General features: G+C 39.6%; 1 protein-coding gene across 1 annotated transcript in view; it reads left to right on the plus strand.

The window, feature by feature from the left end:
* Nucleotides 1-15,890, plus strand: part of dhrs7cb (dehydrogenase/reductase (SDR family) member 7Cb) — a 48,951-nt gene extending 33,061 nt beyond the window's left edge. The window contains exon 7 of the mRNA XM_072242326.1: nt 6,243-15,890. Within this exon, the coding sequence (XP_072098427.1) occupies nt 6,243-6,451 (209 nt within the window). The 3' untranslated portion in view covers nt 6,452-15,890. The remainder of the gene's footprint in view (nt 1-6,242) is intronic.
* The last annotated feature ends 915 nt before the right edge of the window (nt 15,891-16,805 follow it).

Here is a 16,805-nt window from a genome sequence, read left to right on the forward strand (position 1 = left end):
CAGCCTTTGTACCCCACGGTTCATGTACTCTATCATCCTTTCCCTGTCTCATTGGAACGCACCTATGCACAACTTCACACACATATCTCCAGAACGAGGGGTCACAGTTTGAGGATAAAGGGGAAGCCTTTTAGGACCAAGATTAGGAAAAACTTCTTCACACAGAGAGTGGTGAATCTGTGGAATTCTCTGCCACAGGAAACAGTTGAGGCCAGTTCATTGGCTATATTTAAGAGGGAGTTAGATATGGCCCTTGTGGCTAAAGGGATCAGGGGGTATGGAAGGAAGGCTGGTACAGGGTTCTGAGTTGGATGATCAGCCATGATCATACTGAATGGTGGTGCAGGCTCGAAGGGCCGAATGGCCTACTCCTGCACCTATTTTCTATGTTTCTATGTTTCTATCTCCTGAACTTTTGCCACATTTCTTCTGTACATTTCCCTGAGAACATCTGTTTCCAATTTATGCTTCCAAGTTCCTGCCTGATAGCCTCATATTTCCCCTTACTCCAATTAAGCACTTTTCTAACTTGTCTGTTCCTATCCCTCTCTAATGCTATGGTAAAGGAGATAGAATTGTGATCACTATCTTCAAAATGCTCTCCCGCTGAGTGATCTGACACCTGACCAGGTTCATTTCCCAATACCAGATCAAGTGCAGCCTCTCCTCTTGTAGGCGTATCTATATATTGTGTCAAGAAGCCTTCTTGAACACACCTAACAAACTCCACTCCATCTAAACCCCTCGATCTAGGATATTGCCAATTGATATTTGGGAAATTAAAATCTCCCACCACGAGAACCCTGTTATTATTACACCTTCCCAGAATATTTCTCCCTATCTGCTCCTCAATGTCCCTGTTACTATTGGGTGGTCAATAAAAATCATTCCGTAGAGTTATTGACCCCTTCCTGATCCTAACTTCTACCCACATAGACTCCGTAGACACTCCCTACATATCTTCCTCCTTTTCTGCAGCCGGGACGCTATCTCTGCTCAACAGTGCCATGCTCCCAACTCTTTTGCCTCCCTCCCTGTCCTTTCTGAAACATCGAAAGCCTGGCACTTGAAGTAACCATTCCTGCCGCTGAGCCATCCAAGTCTCTGTAATGGCCACAACATCATAGCTCCGAGTACTGATCCATGCTCTAAGCTCATCTGCTTTGTTCATAATTACCTCTTACCCCCTCAAATAGACATGTTTCAAACCATCGGTCTGAGCGCATCCATTCTCTATCACCTGCCTATCTTCCCTCTCGCACTCTTTCTAAGCTTTCTCTATTTGTGAGCCACCTGCCTCTTCCTCCGTCTCTTCAGTTTGGTTCCCACTCCCCAGCAATCCTAGTTTAAACTCTCCCCAATAGCCTTAGCAAACCTCCCTGCCAGGATATTGGTGCCCCTGGGATTCAAGTGCAACCCGTCCTTTTTGCACAGGTCACTCTTGCCCCAAAAGAGGTCCCAATGATCCAGAAATCTGAACCCCTGTTCCAATCCCTCGGCCACACATTTATCCTCCACCTCACTCTATTCCGATACTCACTGTCACATGGCACAGGCAGTAATCCCGAGATGACTAGCTTTGTGGTCCTGTTTCTCAACTTCCTCCCTATCTCCCTGTAGTCTTCCTTCACTACCTCCTGCAGTCAAATCATCTGCAAAACTTATCTGACTGCAAACCTTTATTCTGAATCCTTCTGGTTTATGCTCAGCATTGCCAACTTAGGTAGTCCTTGTATCCCCTGTCGGGTAACGGAGCCTGGCTATAAGAACTGGAGTTTCAAAGACCACTTGGGGCTTGGGACCAGAGACCTAGGGGTCAAGTGAAACCTGGAATCAGAGAGCAGAAAAGTCCTGTGCCCAGATCATGAAATAAAACCAGCTCTAGACCCAGGGATATAACAGTGATCGATACAGGTCTGTCACTAGCTGCACTGTTCCTGTATAACAGCTGAGTGTAGTACAATATAGTATTACATAGTACAGGTGGGAACAAGTCACTCTCTTACAATAAACACAAAATACTCTGCAGATGCTGCGGTCAAAGCAACACTCACAACACACTGGAGGAACTCAGCAGGTCGGGCAGCATCCGTGGAAATGATCAGTCAACGTTTCGGGCCAGACCAAGTCCTGAGTCCTGATGAAGGGTTCCGGCCGGAAACGTTGACTGATCATTTCAACGGATGCTGCCCGACCTGCTGAGTTCCTCCAGTGTGTTGTGAGTGTTACTCTCTTACAATGGATGGATTACAGTATTAGTGGCTGTAGGTCAGTCACCGTATAATACTGAGTACAGGACTAGTAGATTTAAGACTGTCACTAAATATTAGAGTGGTACAGTATTGTTGGGTGCACATCTGTCACTGTGTAATACTGCAGTAGAGCAATGCTCTTTACTACACTGTCACTGTATAATTCAGGTATAATATTGCTGGGAATGGTCTGTCAGTTTTTAACGTTCAAATAAAACATTGTTGGGATTTTTGTCTATTACAATGTCATATACACAGGATTCCGGTTAATTGACACATAGTGCAACAACTACATTTTGGTCCAATTATGTGGCTGCCCCAATTAGCCAAAGTTTCATGGAAATAGTTAAAAAGGTATAAAAAAGACAAATCATTGTTTCACTGAGTAACAAATTATGTATTTAAATGAAATATAGAACTAATTAGAACACTACGATGCTAATACAATACTATAAAATGGTGTATTAGTTCCAAATAATTATTGACAAGGAATGCATCCTGTGTTCGCTGCCATGTATGGGGTGCCCAGAGAGGGTAGCATCTCTGGTGAAGGGGCTTTTCGTGTCCATTCTGGGGCAGCTCACTCACCTTGGGTCCCCACCAGACACTCCACTCTCATCTGTGGCTCCAAATATCCGTTTTATGTGACAGCAGCCACACCTTGGAACATCGCTTTGACATGCTACCCTGGTCTTTTGATTAATTATCTATGAACAAAATCACACAGACACCTAGTGCAGATAACTGACTGCCATCATACAATGTTATTGATGATTGCATCCTCCAAATCTTTATTTTCATTGTAACATTCAAAATGATTACCAATACCTTCAAATTCTTCATAGTTTCTAAGTTGTTGAAGTAGTGAAATTGTTTTATTTTCACTTCCGGCTGTTTCTGGCATCTCCAAGACCGAATGTTTGAAACCACAGTGAGCAAAACAATTCCAAGTTACCTTACTGCTTATTTCTTGCCAACTATCACTGACAAACAGTCACTGCTTTTCAAACACAAACACATGTTCAACTGATGCTATTTAAAAACTGTTCGCTCTAAGTACGGTGTAGAGTCTAATGGCCCCACAATTTCACATGACTGACGCTAGGAAGAAACTGTTCAGCAACAATCTCCTGTCCCAATTAAGTGGCATTGGGTCTCCAATAAACAAAACAAATCCCAGCTATTTTCTTGATTAGTATTTGTTCTTTAAGAGTTGTCCCAAATAAGTGGCTGGCCAATTAACTGGTAGACCAATTAACCAGAATCCACTGTGTATGGTGCAGTATTGACAGTTGGTACAGTAAGTCATTGTGTGGAGCTGGAGTATAGACCAGTTTGTATATAACAGGGATAAACTGCTGATGAGACCAGTTATTTCCTTATATAACAAGGGGTTAAGCTAAATCTTGGCACTGTGATGCAATACTTCAAAGTGCAGGTCAGTTACAACATAACATCACTGTTGAGAACAAGCTAATCATTTTATAACAGGACAATATTGAGGGGTACAGATCTTTCATTAACAGTGGGCGCTAATAGCGGTAGGTACTGGCATGTCACTGTATGACACTGGATGGAGAACTACAAGTGTTATAGTGACAAATCTGAACCTAGCAGTTTGTCACTGTGTAAGACTGGAGTATATTAGTACAGATCTGTTGATGTATAACATAACAATACAGAAACAGTGAGCACAGGTCTCTCACTTCATAATACTGGGGTATAGTAGTAGTGGGCACAGGTCTGTAATTGTCTTACATTATTGTAGAGTGCTGTCAGGGACACATTAGTCATTTATATAACATTGGTATAGGCGGTGGTTCTAGTGGGAACAGGTATGTTACTTTCTAACTTTGGGATACAGTACCATCTTGTACAATGATAGGTCTATTGTATACCACTCCAGGCTCCAGTACAGGTGAGTACTTGTTCATCACTGTCTGACACTGAAGTATGGGTCTGATGTTGACACAAATTTTAAATTTTCAGAAATATTTTAAAGAGCAGGCATGATGTGCTACAACAATACTTCGGACTATATTCCTGCATCCTTCCCAGATTTTATTCTCCTTGAAAACAGGGACATTTATATGAGCTTGAGGGATTCCCAGGTCTTTATCCTTGATAAACATTGTGATGGATAGGCAGAAATTCTGAATCAGAATCAAAAACTTCAGGTGCTAGAAATCTGAGATAAAAATAACAAATGCTGGAAACATTCCACAGCATCTGGAGAAGGGGATTCCTGGCCAAGATGGAGCCAGAAAGTGGCGATTCTTTGCATTCAGCTCTGAAGAGAATCATCAAATATTCTTGCTTATGACTACTACAGCTGAAATCCACAATCATAGCCATGGGGTACTTCATTAAGCAACATCGTTTGAAAGTTAAAAAAATTTAAATACCTATCGATCCTCAAAATCGATGGTCTGCAGAACTGGGTCAGGAGTGCAGTTTCCCTTTAATGTAAAAGGAAGTATGGAAAGCATGCTGGTCTTCCGGTAAAATTGAAACAAAGAGCCCTTTGGACTCCACTCCCTACTACATTGGTTATGAATATACAGTCTCTGAATATATAACTGGAGACCTCAGAGCAAGATTGCTGTACCAAAGGGACATCGGGGACTACTGCATACTTTGCTTCATGGGAACATGGCTCATGCCCACTATTTCAGACATAGTGCTACAGCATGAGGGCTTCACCATCCACCATAAAGACAGAACGTCTGAGTCTTTTAAAGGTAGAGGAGGCAGAGTGTATTTTATGATAAACTCATTGTGCTGGACAGATGTGGCAGTTCTGTTTCAGTCCTGCTCACCTGACCTAGAACATCTTAGTGGTCAAATGTCATCCATTTTATCTGCTTAGAGAGTTTTTGCCATTGTCCTGGTAGCAGTGTACGTTCCACCTTTGGCCAACATCAGGCAGGTACTAGAGAAGCTGAACACTAAGATCAGCAGTCACAAAACAGTGCATGCTGATGCCTTCTGATCATTGCCAGGGACTTCAATCAGGCAGCTTGAGGAAGTTCCTAACCAACTATCATGATATATCACCTGTGGAACCAGAGGAGCCAACACACTTGCACCATCAATGTTCCGTGGTGTTGTTTGTTGAGCACATGCTGAGCCTTCCTGGAACGATGTGGGAGGTTAAAAGCAAAAAGGTTAGGAATGGAATGAAGTGTTATGTGCAGCATACAAACAGAAAACTCGGGACATTGCAGACAAAGTGCAAAGTGTTCCCCCAATTTTTGTTTGGTTTCGCCAATATAGATAAGATTAATATAGAGGTAAACTGAAGGAGAGAATGTTTACATGCATTAGAGAGCACAATTTCTCCAGAAATGTATGTGAACAAATTCTTCTCATTGTGTTCCTTCTCACATCCATATCTGTCATATGTAACTCTGCAACGTAATCGCTTCTACCCTTACCTGTTGCAAGCAACTTAAAATATTTTCCCATTTCAAGTATGATTTGCAAAGACTCAGAGCCAAATATTGTGATCAGCCAAACCATGGGATTTTAAGGCATTCTCATTTTGGGAAACTTACATTGTACTTATTACAGACCACTCATAATGGTTGCTGTGTATTGCAGATATTAACTGACCAATCCTTCCAATTCAAATTCAGTTAGTACCATATGATTTGTCAGAAATATTCCAAAACATTTCAACTGCAATTAGTTATTTTGAAACAGAATAACTGCAGAAAAAATTGAACAGGAATTTAGTTTCTGTAAATTCCAGTACATGGCATTATGATAACTAATTGTATTCTTTGGATATTGGTGAGGAGACTGATAACATATTTTGCACTTCCTTGAATTCTACTGCATTAATTAAAAAATGAACCAACAGTTGAAATGTACAAAATCATTTTTGAAAGAAACACATTGAGAATAACTGGGGAGATAGAGCAAGGGACCTAAAAATGAAGTTGGAAGAGATGGTAATAATTTCTTTATTTGTTTTGTGCTATTTAGTTTTCTTCAGGAAGTTGGCTTATGGTGTTCATCCAGTGGAAGTAGCTGAGGAAGTGTTGTACACAGTGAACAGAGGCAGCAAAGAGGTGTTGATTGGAAATCCTACTCCGAAGGCATTTGTCTATTTAAGAACATTCTTTCCTGAGATATTTTTTGCAATTGTTGCTGCTGGAATCTCAAGCCAACCCATAAATGAAGAAGATCAGTAACTTTCCTTGATTAAGCCTTGTTCTATGAATTTACTGCTCATCTTTCCTGTCTCTCTTACGTACGTCTAAACTTAACACTTATTTACCTCAGTTTGTCTTTTAAAAATTGCTTCTTACCTAACCATCACTTCATTTCCTTATTTTTGTTTTGCTTTTGCTATCTATTCTGACGAGTTATATCATTAGCTTAATATTGGAGGTTACTGGATAAAATTACACGGACAAATTGGATAAACTATCTTGTGTTCCCTTGAGGTAAGAAGATTGAGTGATGATCTTGCTAAGGTATTCAAAATAACACGTGGATTTGATAGGGGAAGCTCAGATGAACAATTTCTTTTGGAAAGTTATCAGCAAGAAAGGACATAATCTACTAATTTGAACTAAGATAATCAGAAACAAAATCAGTAACTATTTTTCCCTAAATTGTGTTAGGAATCTGAAATTATCTTCCCTTGAAGCATGATGATTGCTAAAACATACTGAGCTTTCAGGACAAGGCAGATTTATTTTATATAAGGATATGAAGGGAAATAAGCAAAGGCAGGTAAATGGAGTTGAGATAACAATCAGCAATGTAGATTTGTAATGCTGAAAAGTGTACTCCTGATCATATGTGCTATCTTTGCGTTTTTATAGTCTCACTTTTATTCTATCATCAGTCAAAGTCAAGTAACCAATTCTATTGTCAGTCACTGTCATAAGTTGGCTGATAGATCAACACTGATATATCTTTGTTCGTCAGATGGATAATCTAGCCTTTCAGTTCCAAACAGAACTGCAAAGCTGTTCAACCTTATGTAGTAGTGTGCTCTTTTTTACAATCTACCCATCAACAAAAAGATTACTTTTGGTTAAAAGACAGTGAAATTGGATATAAGTTAATGATTTATCACAAACTCAGAGAGCTGTTGAAAGCCCTACTTATATGGTTTTACAAATCTCCTCTGGAAATGTCTGAGACTGCCATTGGTTACACAGATGTTTTTCTATTAAAAAGAAGAAAACATATTTCAAGCACAAAATACATCAATCATCAGCAAACTGATAGAAAGGGCCAATGATGGTACTATTATGCAGAACTTGTTTATCTGTTAGCTCACTCAAGGATGTCCAATTTTGGGACTGTCCTCACTACAGCCTTAGAGTAACCATAGACAAAAGAACTGAATACCAGAACCCAATGCTACAGAAATGTGATGTTGAAAGGAAGAAAAAAAAGATGCAAAAACATAGACCCAGGAGATAAATAGCACCAGATCAAGATATAGAAATAGATGCTGGAAATGGACAGAACTAGATAAAGATAGAAAGAGGCTTACAGTGCACTTATAAATCCAAGAACCATATTAAATAAGGCTGGCGAGCTTCAGGACTAATAAATTGCACAGGATTAAGATGTTGTGAAAATAACAGAGACCTATCCAAAAGGGCAGGTATAGGATTTAATATTTATAGATATAAGGTATTAAGGAATGATAGAGAAGGCAAGAAAAGGAGGAAGGATGGCAGTATTGAATAAGGAGAAATAAAAACAGAATATGCAGCGGGCACTCAATAGACTGTGAATAGCAAAGCAGAATTAATGTTACATGTTGATGACTCAAACAGAGAGGGAGAGAGGTGATGATAGAACAAGGGGAATGTTGGTGATAGGGAGGAGTCCAAGGCTGTCCATGTGATAAAGCGGTTTCAGTATCATCTAAGAGAGGGGAATGCTAGTAAATCACAGCTAATCTGAATTTATATGTTAGAAAAGGAATGCGGGTAATTGGAGAGGAAAAGACAGTATGCTGAAATAGTGACCTGCAGTAGTGCTAGAAGAAAAAGAGAACATTAGTAAGGTTCGTCAGGTCAGGTTGCACCTGTGTAGATAGAAAAATTGAATTAATGTTTTATATAGGAGATCGAGTTAATTTTGACACAGATTGGAAAGGCTAGTTGTCTGCAATTGACACTTAGTCCCAAAGCCTGTAACATGCCTAGGTGGAATATGAGCTACTATTCCTCAAGTTTATGTTGGACGTTGTTGGAACAGTATGAAAGGTAAAGACAGGGAGGTCAGATCGGGTGAGGTATGGAGAATTAAAATGGCGTAGTCTAGAATCTCAGTGTCAGCCTTGCAGATTGAATGGATGTGCTCTGCAAAGCAGGTATCCAATATGTTTTATTTCTTCAATGTAGATCAGATTAATAGTACAAATAGGTAATGGAACCTGCTGGAAGTAGTGATCATGTGATTAGTTTCAAATTTGAAAAGGAGAAGCTGGTATCAGGTGTATTGATATTTCACTGGAACAAAGGAAATTACAGTGGTATGAGAGAGGAACTGGCCTAAGTCAATTGGAAAAGTAAGCTCGATGGAGGGGCGGTAGAGCAGAATTGGATGAAATTCCTACAAGAAATAAGGAAAGTGCAGGAAAAATATATTGCAAGAAAAAAGAAAATCATGAATGGAAAAATGTCACAAATGTGGCTAACAAGAGAGGTTAAGGCTAAAGTAAAAGCAAAAGAGCAAGGAAAAACTAGTGGGAAAACTGTGGACTGGACGACTTTTAAAAACTTACAGAAGGAAACTATGAAGGTCATTAGGAAAGAAAAGATGAATTATGAAAGGAAGTTGGTAATTAACATAACTAAGAGTTTTTTAAAATATATGAAGAGTAAAAGAGTGACACGGGTAGATATAGGACCGATTGAAAATGATGCTGGAGAAATTATAATGGGTAACAAAGAGATGGCAGAGGAACTAAATGAGTATTTTGCATCAGTCTTCACAGTGGAAGACATTAGCAACATAACTGATAGCCAGAGGTCTCAGGGAATAGAATGAGATACAGTCAAGATTACTAGAGAGAAAGTGCTTGGGAAGCTAAATGTGCTTGGAAGCTAAATGGACTAAGAATAGATAAATCTCCCGGACCAGATGAGGTGCACCCACGGGTTCTGACGAAGGTGGCTTTGGAAATTGTGGAGGCATTGGAAATAATCTTCCAGGAATCAATAGACTCTCGCATGGTTCCGGAGGAATGGAAGGTCGCAAATGTAGATCCGCTGCTTAAGAAAGGAGGGAGGCAGCAAAAAGAAAATTACAGACCTATTAGTCTGACATTGGTAGTTAGAAAGGTATTGGAGTCGATCCTCAAGGACGAGGTTATGAAATACCTCGAGGTGCACGACAAGATAGGCCCAAGCCTGCATGGTTTCATGAAGGGAAGATCCTGCCTCACCACCTATTGGAATTTTTTGAGGTAACCTCAAATAAGATTGACAAGGGAGAGGCTGTAGATGTTGTATATTTGCATTTTCAAAAGGCCTTTGATAAGGTGCCGTATAAGAGGCTGCTTAATAAGATGAGAGCCCATGGAATTACAGGAAAGATATTGGAATGGGTGGAGGATTGGCTGATGGGCAGAAAGCAAAAGGATCCTATTCTGATTGGTTGCCGGTTACTAGTGGTGTTCTGCAGGGGTCGGTGTTGGGGCTGCTTCTTTTTACGATGCATATTGATGATTTAGACTATGGATTAAATGGTTTTGTGGCTATGTTTGCGGATGACACCAAGATAGGTGGAGGAGCAGGAAATGTTGAAGAAACAGAAAGGTTGCAGAGAGACTTGGTTAGTTTAGGAGAGTGGGCAAAGAAATGGCAGATGAGATACAATGTTGAGAAATGTACGGTTGTACATTTTAGAAGAGGAAATAATCCGGCAGATTATTATTTAGATGGGGAGAAAATTCAAAAATCGGAAGTGTAAAGGGACTTGGGGGTCCTTGTGCAGGATACCCTAAAGGTTAACCACCAGGTTGAATCGGCAGTAAGGAAAGCGAATGCTATGTTGGCATTCATTTCACGAGGAATAGTGTATAAGAGTAAGGAGGTGTTGATGAGGCTCTATGGGGCACTGGTGAGACCTCATTTGGAATACTGTGTGCAGTTTTGGGCCCCCTACCTTAGAAGGGATGTAGTGATGTTGGGAAGAGTTCAGAGAAGATTTACGAGGATGAAGGATAATTCCTGGAATGCAGGGGCTAACATATGTGGAGCGTTTGTCGGCTCTTGGACTGTATTCATTGGAGTGTAGAAGAATAAGAGGGGATCTCATAGAAACAGTTCGAATGTTGAAAGGGTTGGACAGAGTAGATGTGGAAAGGGTGAGTCCAGGACAAGAGGCCATAATCTTAGAATTAGAGGGTACCTATTTAAAACAGAGATAAGGAGAAATTTTTTTAGCCAGAGGGTCGTGGATTTATGGAATTCGTTGCCGCATACAACTGTGGAGGCCCGATCATTGAGGGTATTTAAGGGGGAGGTTGATAGGTATCTAATTAGTCAGGGTATCAAGGGATATGGAGAAAAAGCCGGAAATTGGAACTAGATGGGAGAACAGTTTAGCTCATGGTGGAGTGGTGGAGCAGACTCGATGGGCCGAATGGCCTACTTCTGCTCCTTTGTCTTGTGATCGTGTGATCTTGGGAAATGAAATTCACCATACTGAAAAATGTCCAAATGATTTAGTGAGTGATGCAAAGGCATAACAAATACAGCAGCTGCTCACAGAACCAGAGACCCTGATTTAATCCTCTCTGTGTGGGATTTGCACTTTCTGCAGTAACTAAGTGGGTTACTTTTGTATGATTTTGTTCATTCTACATTCCAAGATGTGCATTTTGGAAGGATAATTGGCCACTATAAATATCTCCCGGTGTGTGGGTGAGATAAAGAATTTTGGAGGGAGTTAATGAAAATGTGGGAAGAAAAGGAGGATTAGGCTGAATCAGTGGTTGATGATCAGCACAGACTTAGTGGGATGAAGGGGCTGTTACCATGCTATATGTATCTACAACTCTATGAAGCTGTATTTAGATTCCTGGTTAGTAACAAAATTGTAAGTATTGCAAGGGTAATGTCATGAGAAAAGGACTGAATCTGCAGATGCTGCCTAACTTGCTGAATGTTCTAATAGTGGTCTCGGCCCAAAACGTCAACTCTCTATTCATTTCTATAGATGCTGCCTGACCTGCTGAGTTCCTCCAGCATTTTGTGTGTGTTGCTGGTATATTCTGTTTTAATTTCAGTTTCCTGTGTCTGTAGTGTATTGGTTTTTGATTTGATTTGCAATTCTGGAGAGAATGGATGTCTTGGAACAATCAAGAATAGACAAAAACTACATGGAATTAATAAACAATTGAGGCGTTTTACAGAATCTGGGACTATTCCATAGATTGACAAAATAGTGGGAAGAATATTGAGGAACAAATTTGTTTGGAAGTTTCAGGAATGACCAAAAGCCATTTAATAGTGATGCAGTAAAACTCTGTTAGTCTGGCATTCTTGGGCATTTGCTGGACCAGGAGATTTCCTGGTCTATTAGATGTTATTCCAATTATTTTATTCAGTTGTGTTACACAAATATAGTTCCTGCAAACCCGGCAAGTTTAAAGGAAGAATGGGAAAAGGGCTGCAATATATTTTGAGGGAATGTTGGAAACTGAACAAGGTGAACTTCATGAGAATGGGGCAAGCAGGACCCCAGGTTTAAAGGGAGCATGGGAACCAGGCATCAGGTGAATTTAAAAAGAGCACAGGAATTGCTGCCTCAGTGACTTTAAAATCAACATTGGAATTGTAGCCCCAGTGTTAAAGGAATCATAGAAATCAGTGTTCCAATATGTTAAAAGGAATGCAGGAACCAGGGCCTCAGTATTTTAAAGGGAATGGAGGCACTGGTGTCTTCAAGATAGTGCAAGTCTGCCATGCTAAAGGGAGCTTGGTAAACAGGGCTTCAGTGTGATAAAGGGAATTCAGGGACAAGTGCCCCAGAGTTAAAAGGAGACAGGAATCAGCACCTAGTAAGACAGATACCAAACACTGGAATTTCCAAACAATTAGAAAGTGGATTATTGGAATTTTACAAATGGGGGATTTCAACTATTCAGATACAGTTTGGGATGTTCACAACAAGAATAATAAATTGTGCAATGAGAGAGAGAGAGAGAGAGAGAGAGAGGTACTTGTAAATGTGTTCAGAATCAGGCTTATTATCACTGATATATGCCATGAAATTTGTTGTTTTGTGGAGAACATAATTGTTTGGTATGTTCCTGACCCAAGGGTCTCGGCCTGAAATGTCGACTGCACCTCTTCCTAGAGATGCTGCCTGGCCTGCTGCGCTCACCAGCAACTTTGATGTGTGTTGCATAATATTGTTGGGTTTGGTTCTGGGAAAAGAGGAGCAGAAAAAAGTAAGGCAAGAGAAAAGGATTTCTACTACTTCAAGGCTAAATAATCAATTGAAGAAAGACCATTTTCAATGGCTTGAGAACAAATGTGGTTCAGTTAGGCAGGCAAACCTTTATTAGAAAAATGAAGGCCTTTAAGCGGGGTTGGCTTAGCTAGTTTGCCACATGTGAGGAATAAGGGAGGAAATTCAAACCAAGGTTCAATAGATGAGCAAAGAATCAGAACAAAGTTAGAAAAAGGGGCTTATGGAAGATACTATTTTTTATTATTAGTGAGAACCAAGCTGATTACAGTAAGTTCAGATGGGACATGAAAAAGGATATAAGGGAAGCATCAAGACTGGCAGAAGACATAAAAGCAACAGAGTATTTTACAGACAAGTGAACAGGAAATATTTTGTAAGAGAAGCTCAGAAACCAGAAGATAAATTTACTCATCATGGCAAAAGGCATTGCTGAGAACCATTAGGTCAGTCTTCACCAAGAAGTCAATGCTGCTGAAGTTTGAGAGAAGAAGATTTAATTGTGATTCTGCTTAGGCTAAATATTGATGAAGAAAATTTATCTGTAATATTAGCTGCACCTAAACTGTATAAATTATTTGTTCTAATTAGAATGCTTCCTATGTTACTAAAAACAACGAACTTCCGAGGTGGTAGGGACAGCTAAGGAAGAGTGCTCGATTGCTCTTACTTTGAGGTGACAGGGATTTGGCACATGGAATGGCCCAGCAGTACTGTGACCGAGATGAGAATGACAGACCTGACATCAAGGCAAGGTCTGAACTAGTGCGGCATCAAGAAGCCCTGATAAAACTGAAAACAATGGGAATTCTATACTAGCTGGAGTCACTTGTCACACATCGCAGTATTTAGCAAGTACACATAAATATATGCTGGTTTGATTGTTGGTTTATTATTGTCACATGTGCCAAAATACAAGCATGAAAAGCTTGTCTTACATACTGTTCAGATCATTGCAAAATGCATTGAAGTAGAACAAGGTGAAACAGTAAAAATGCAAAATAAAGTAAAAGCTACAGAGACGGTGCAGTCTAGGTAAACAATAAAGTGAAAGGTCATAACGAGGTAGATTACAAAGTCCGGAGTCCATCTTATTATACAAGAGGTCTGTTCAAGAGTCTGATAACAGAAGGGTAGAAAGTGCCCTTCAGCCTGGTGCTACATGCTTTCAAGCTTTTATATCTTCTGCCCGATGAGTAAGGGGAGAAGAGAGATCTTTGATTATGGTTTTAGTGTGTTAGTATTATTTAATTTGGTATCATGTCATCGTTATTTGAGGTAATCATCTGAGGATTAGAAGATCTTTATGGGAGTTCCTCAGGGCCAACCATCATCAGTTGCATCACCTCACAACACTCTTAAGTTCAGAAGTAGATGTTCACTGTTAACTGTAATGTTCAGTTCTGTTTGTAACTCAAATAAAGGAACAATGCGAAGACCAAACATCAGAGATAATCTATCCAAGAGATCATCCAACCAGCGGACCCTTGATAATTAGTGTCATTATTAGTCTCAAGTCCCTAGCATCAACGTATAATGGGTGTCACTGAATCAGACACATATAAACTGTGGCCTCTGGTTTAGCAGTTGGATATTCTGTGGTATACTTCCTGGCTTGTTAAAGCCCTTCTGTTGTGTACAAGGCACAAGTAAAGAGTGTGGCTTCAGTGTTACTACAGCTCCAAAAGCACCCAGAATCATCCGCACATTTTAGGATAAAGCAGCCCACCTGATTAGCACCCCTTTCACAGCATGAAATCTTCACTTCATCCACCACTTGGATGTTATTACAAGTAACTTGTAATGCATCCCGAATAGCCTTCACAAACCCTCATCCCTTATCCTTCCTTTGTCACACACCAGCCGAACTTAGAAATACATTGACCCAACAAAGTCCTACTCAACAATTGTAGAAGATGGCCTCTCATTATCTTTTAAAGGGCAGGTAGGGCATGGCATTGAATCACTGCTTGCCGACTATGTAAATTAATAATAAAATAATCACAGACTTGATAACCACAGTGACGTTTTTTATATCTGCTTAAACTTGAAGATGATATTTTAGTACCTTCGTATTTGTAAAAGTAACCTCTCAATACAAATTTCATTATGACATCATCTCACACATAATAAGAAAAATTAAAAGTTCCACACCACCCACTCACCCTCACTCTCCTCCTGGTGATAGTGATTCATACTAACATATGGACCATATGGTACATTCTGAAGTGGGTTGTGCTGGCTACTTATCTTTGAAAGGTGGTGTTGCTGTATCTGCTGTGATATTTGCCGATATCCCTCACACATACATGTTTCAACTTGCACCGTTACAGGATATTTTGCTCTATGACTTTGGTCCACTGATGAATAGTTACACTACTTTCACTGTCTGCCTGACTGAGAGAAGACTAAACAATATCATTTGAAGATTGAACCATAATCTTCCTGATTTGATGATCTTAATTTCCAAATCATGCAGTAAGTTGTCTCCATATAATTCAAGTGAGCCAAGTGGTTAAGGCGTTCGTCTAGTGATTTGAAGGTCGTTAGTTCGAGCCTTGGCTGAGCCAGCGTGTGAGTCCTTGAGCAAGGCACTTGACCACACATTGCTCTGCGATGACACCGGTGCCAAGCTGTATAGGTCCTAATGCCCTTCCCTTGGACAACATCGGTGGCATGGAGAGGGGAGACTTGCAGCATGGGCAATTGCTGGTCTTCCATACAACTTTGGCCAGGCCTGCGCCCTGGAAACCTTTTAAGGTGCAAATCTATGGTCTCATGAGACTAATGGATGCCTATAAAAATTCAGAAAAAAACCTTTTTCAATTAGTACAACATGTCATAAACCCAATATTATGCATTTTAAATATTCCAACTAGTAATATTAAAGAACAAAAACTTGGCATCTTACAGAATTCTCTTTTGCTTATTTAATGCATGGTTTAAGCCACTTAATATAATGTTATTGTTTGCATTTAAAAACAATCAAAGAAACAAAAGAGAAACCTACTAAGCTTTCATCTAATAGTTTTGCTACCTATGTTTTCAGTCCATAGTGTATATTGAAATGGATTGTGTGATTCCTAATTTAATGTAAGGCAAAATATACAATTTGTATATGAATTCTTCAGGTGTTTGTAATCATTTATTAAACTCTGGGTGCTAACACTAATAAAGCAATATATTTCATGTTTCTGTATTCAATCTTGACTACTGCTAAGTATTTAATATTTGAATAATATTTGAGTAATCTTGTATATACTGTATATTGGTTGCTTATCTTTCTTGTTTATTTAAATAATTCATTATGAGTTATATGTGTAAATAAGTGAATTGCATATCTTGTCACTCTACCATGTGATGTGTGTACATCTTGCTTCATGTAAACTCAAAGTTAGACCTCCATTCCCGGACACCCATGTCTTCCTTTGAATTAGTTTAATATATTAAAGTTACAAAACATAACATTGGCAACAAGGTATTTTGAAGCAAATGAGATGGCCAATGAGAGAAGAGTACCAATTTTACTGAGTTCATTGGGTTTCAAGGCAAATAGTTTGAAGTTTGACTGCTCAAACCAAACTAGCAGAAATGATCCTTGCTGCTATTGTCAAATTAATGCAGGAACATTTAGGACCAAGGAAGTTGTTGATTGCAGAACACTTTAAGTTTCATAAGTGGACTTGAAAGGAAGGGGAGTCCATTTCAGCATATGTGGCTGAATTGAAGATGTAGTCTGAGCATTGTCAGTTTGGTAATGCCCTTAATGATGCACTGAGAGATCATTAAGTTTGTGGAATCTAACAAGAAAGCATTTGAAAATGGCTCCTAACTGAAATACAACTTACATTTAAAAGAGTAGTTGAAATTGCTGTTTCAATGGAAACCGCGGACAGAGATGCAATTGAGTTGCAGTCAGGAATGAAAGTGAGCATGAACAAAACTGCAATGTCTAAATGGAAACCTGCCTGACCAAACAAATTGTGTTACCATTGTGGCAGGGGCTCGCATTCACCAAACAAATGAAGGTTTAAAGGTGCAACTTGCAGAAAATGCAACACATACAAAGGACAGACAAAAATGATTGGA

The sequence above is a fragment of the Mobula birostris genome, chromosome 24 (genome assembly GCF_030028105.1).
Source record: "Mobula birostris isolate sMobBir1 chromosome 24, sMobBir1.hap1, whole genome shotgun sequence".
In the NCBI taxonomy this organism is placed as follows: domain Eukaryota; kingdom Metazoa; phylum Chordata; class Chondrichthyes; order Myliobatiformes; family Myliobatidae; genus Mobula; species Mobula birostris.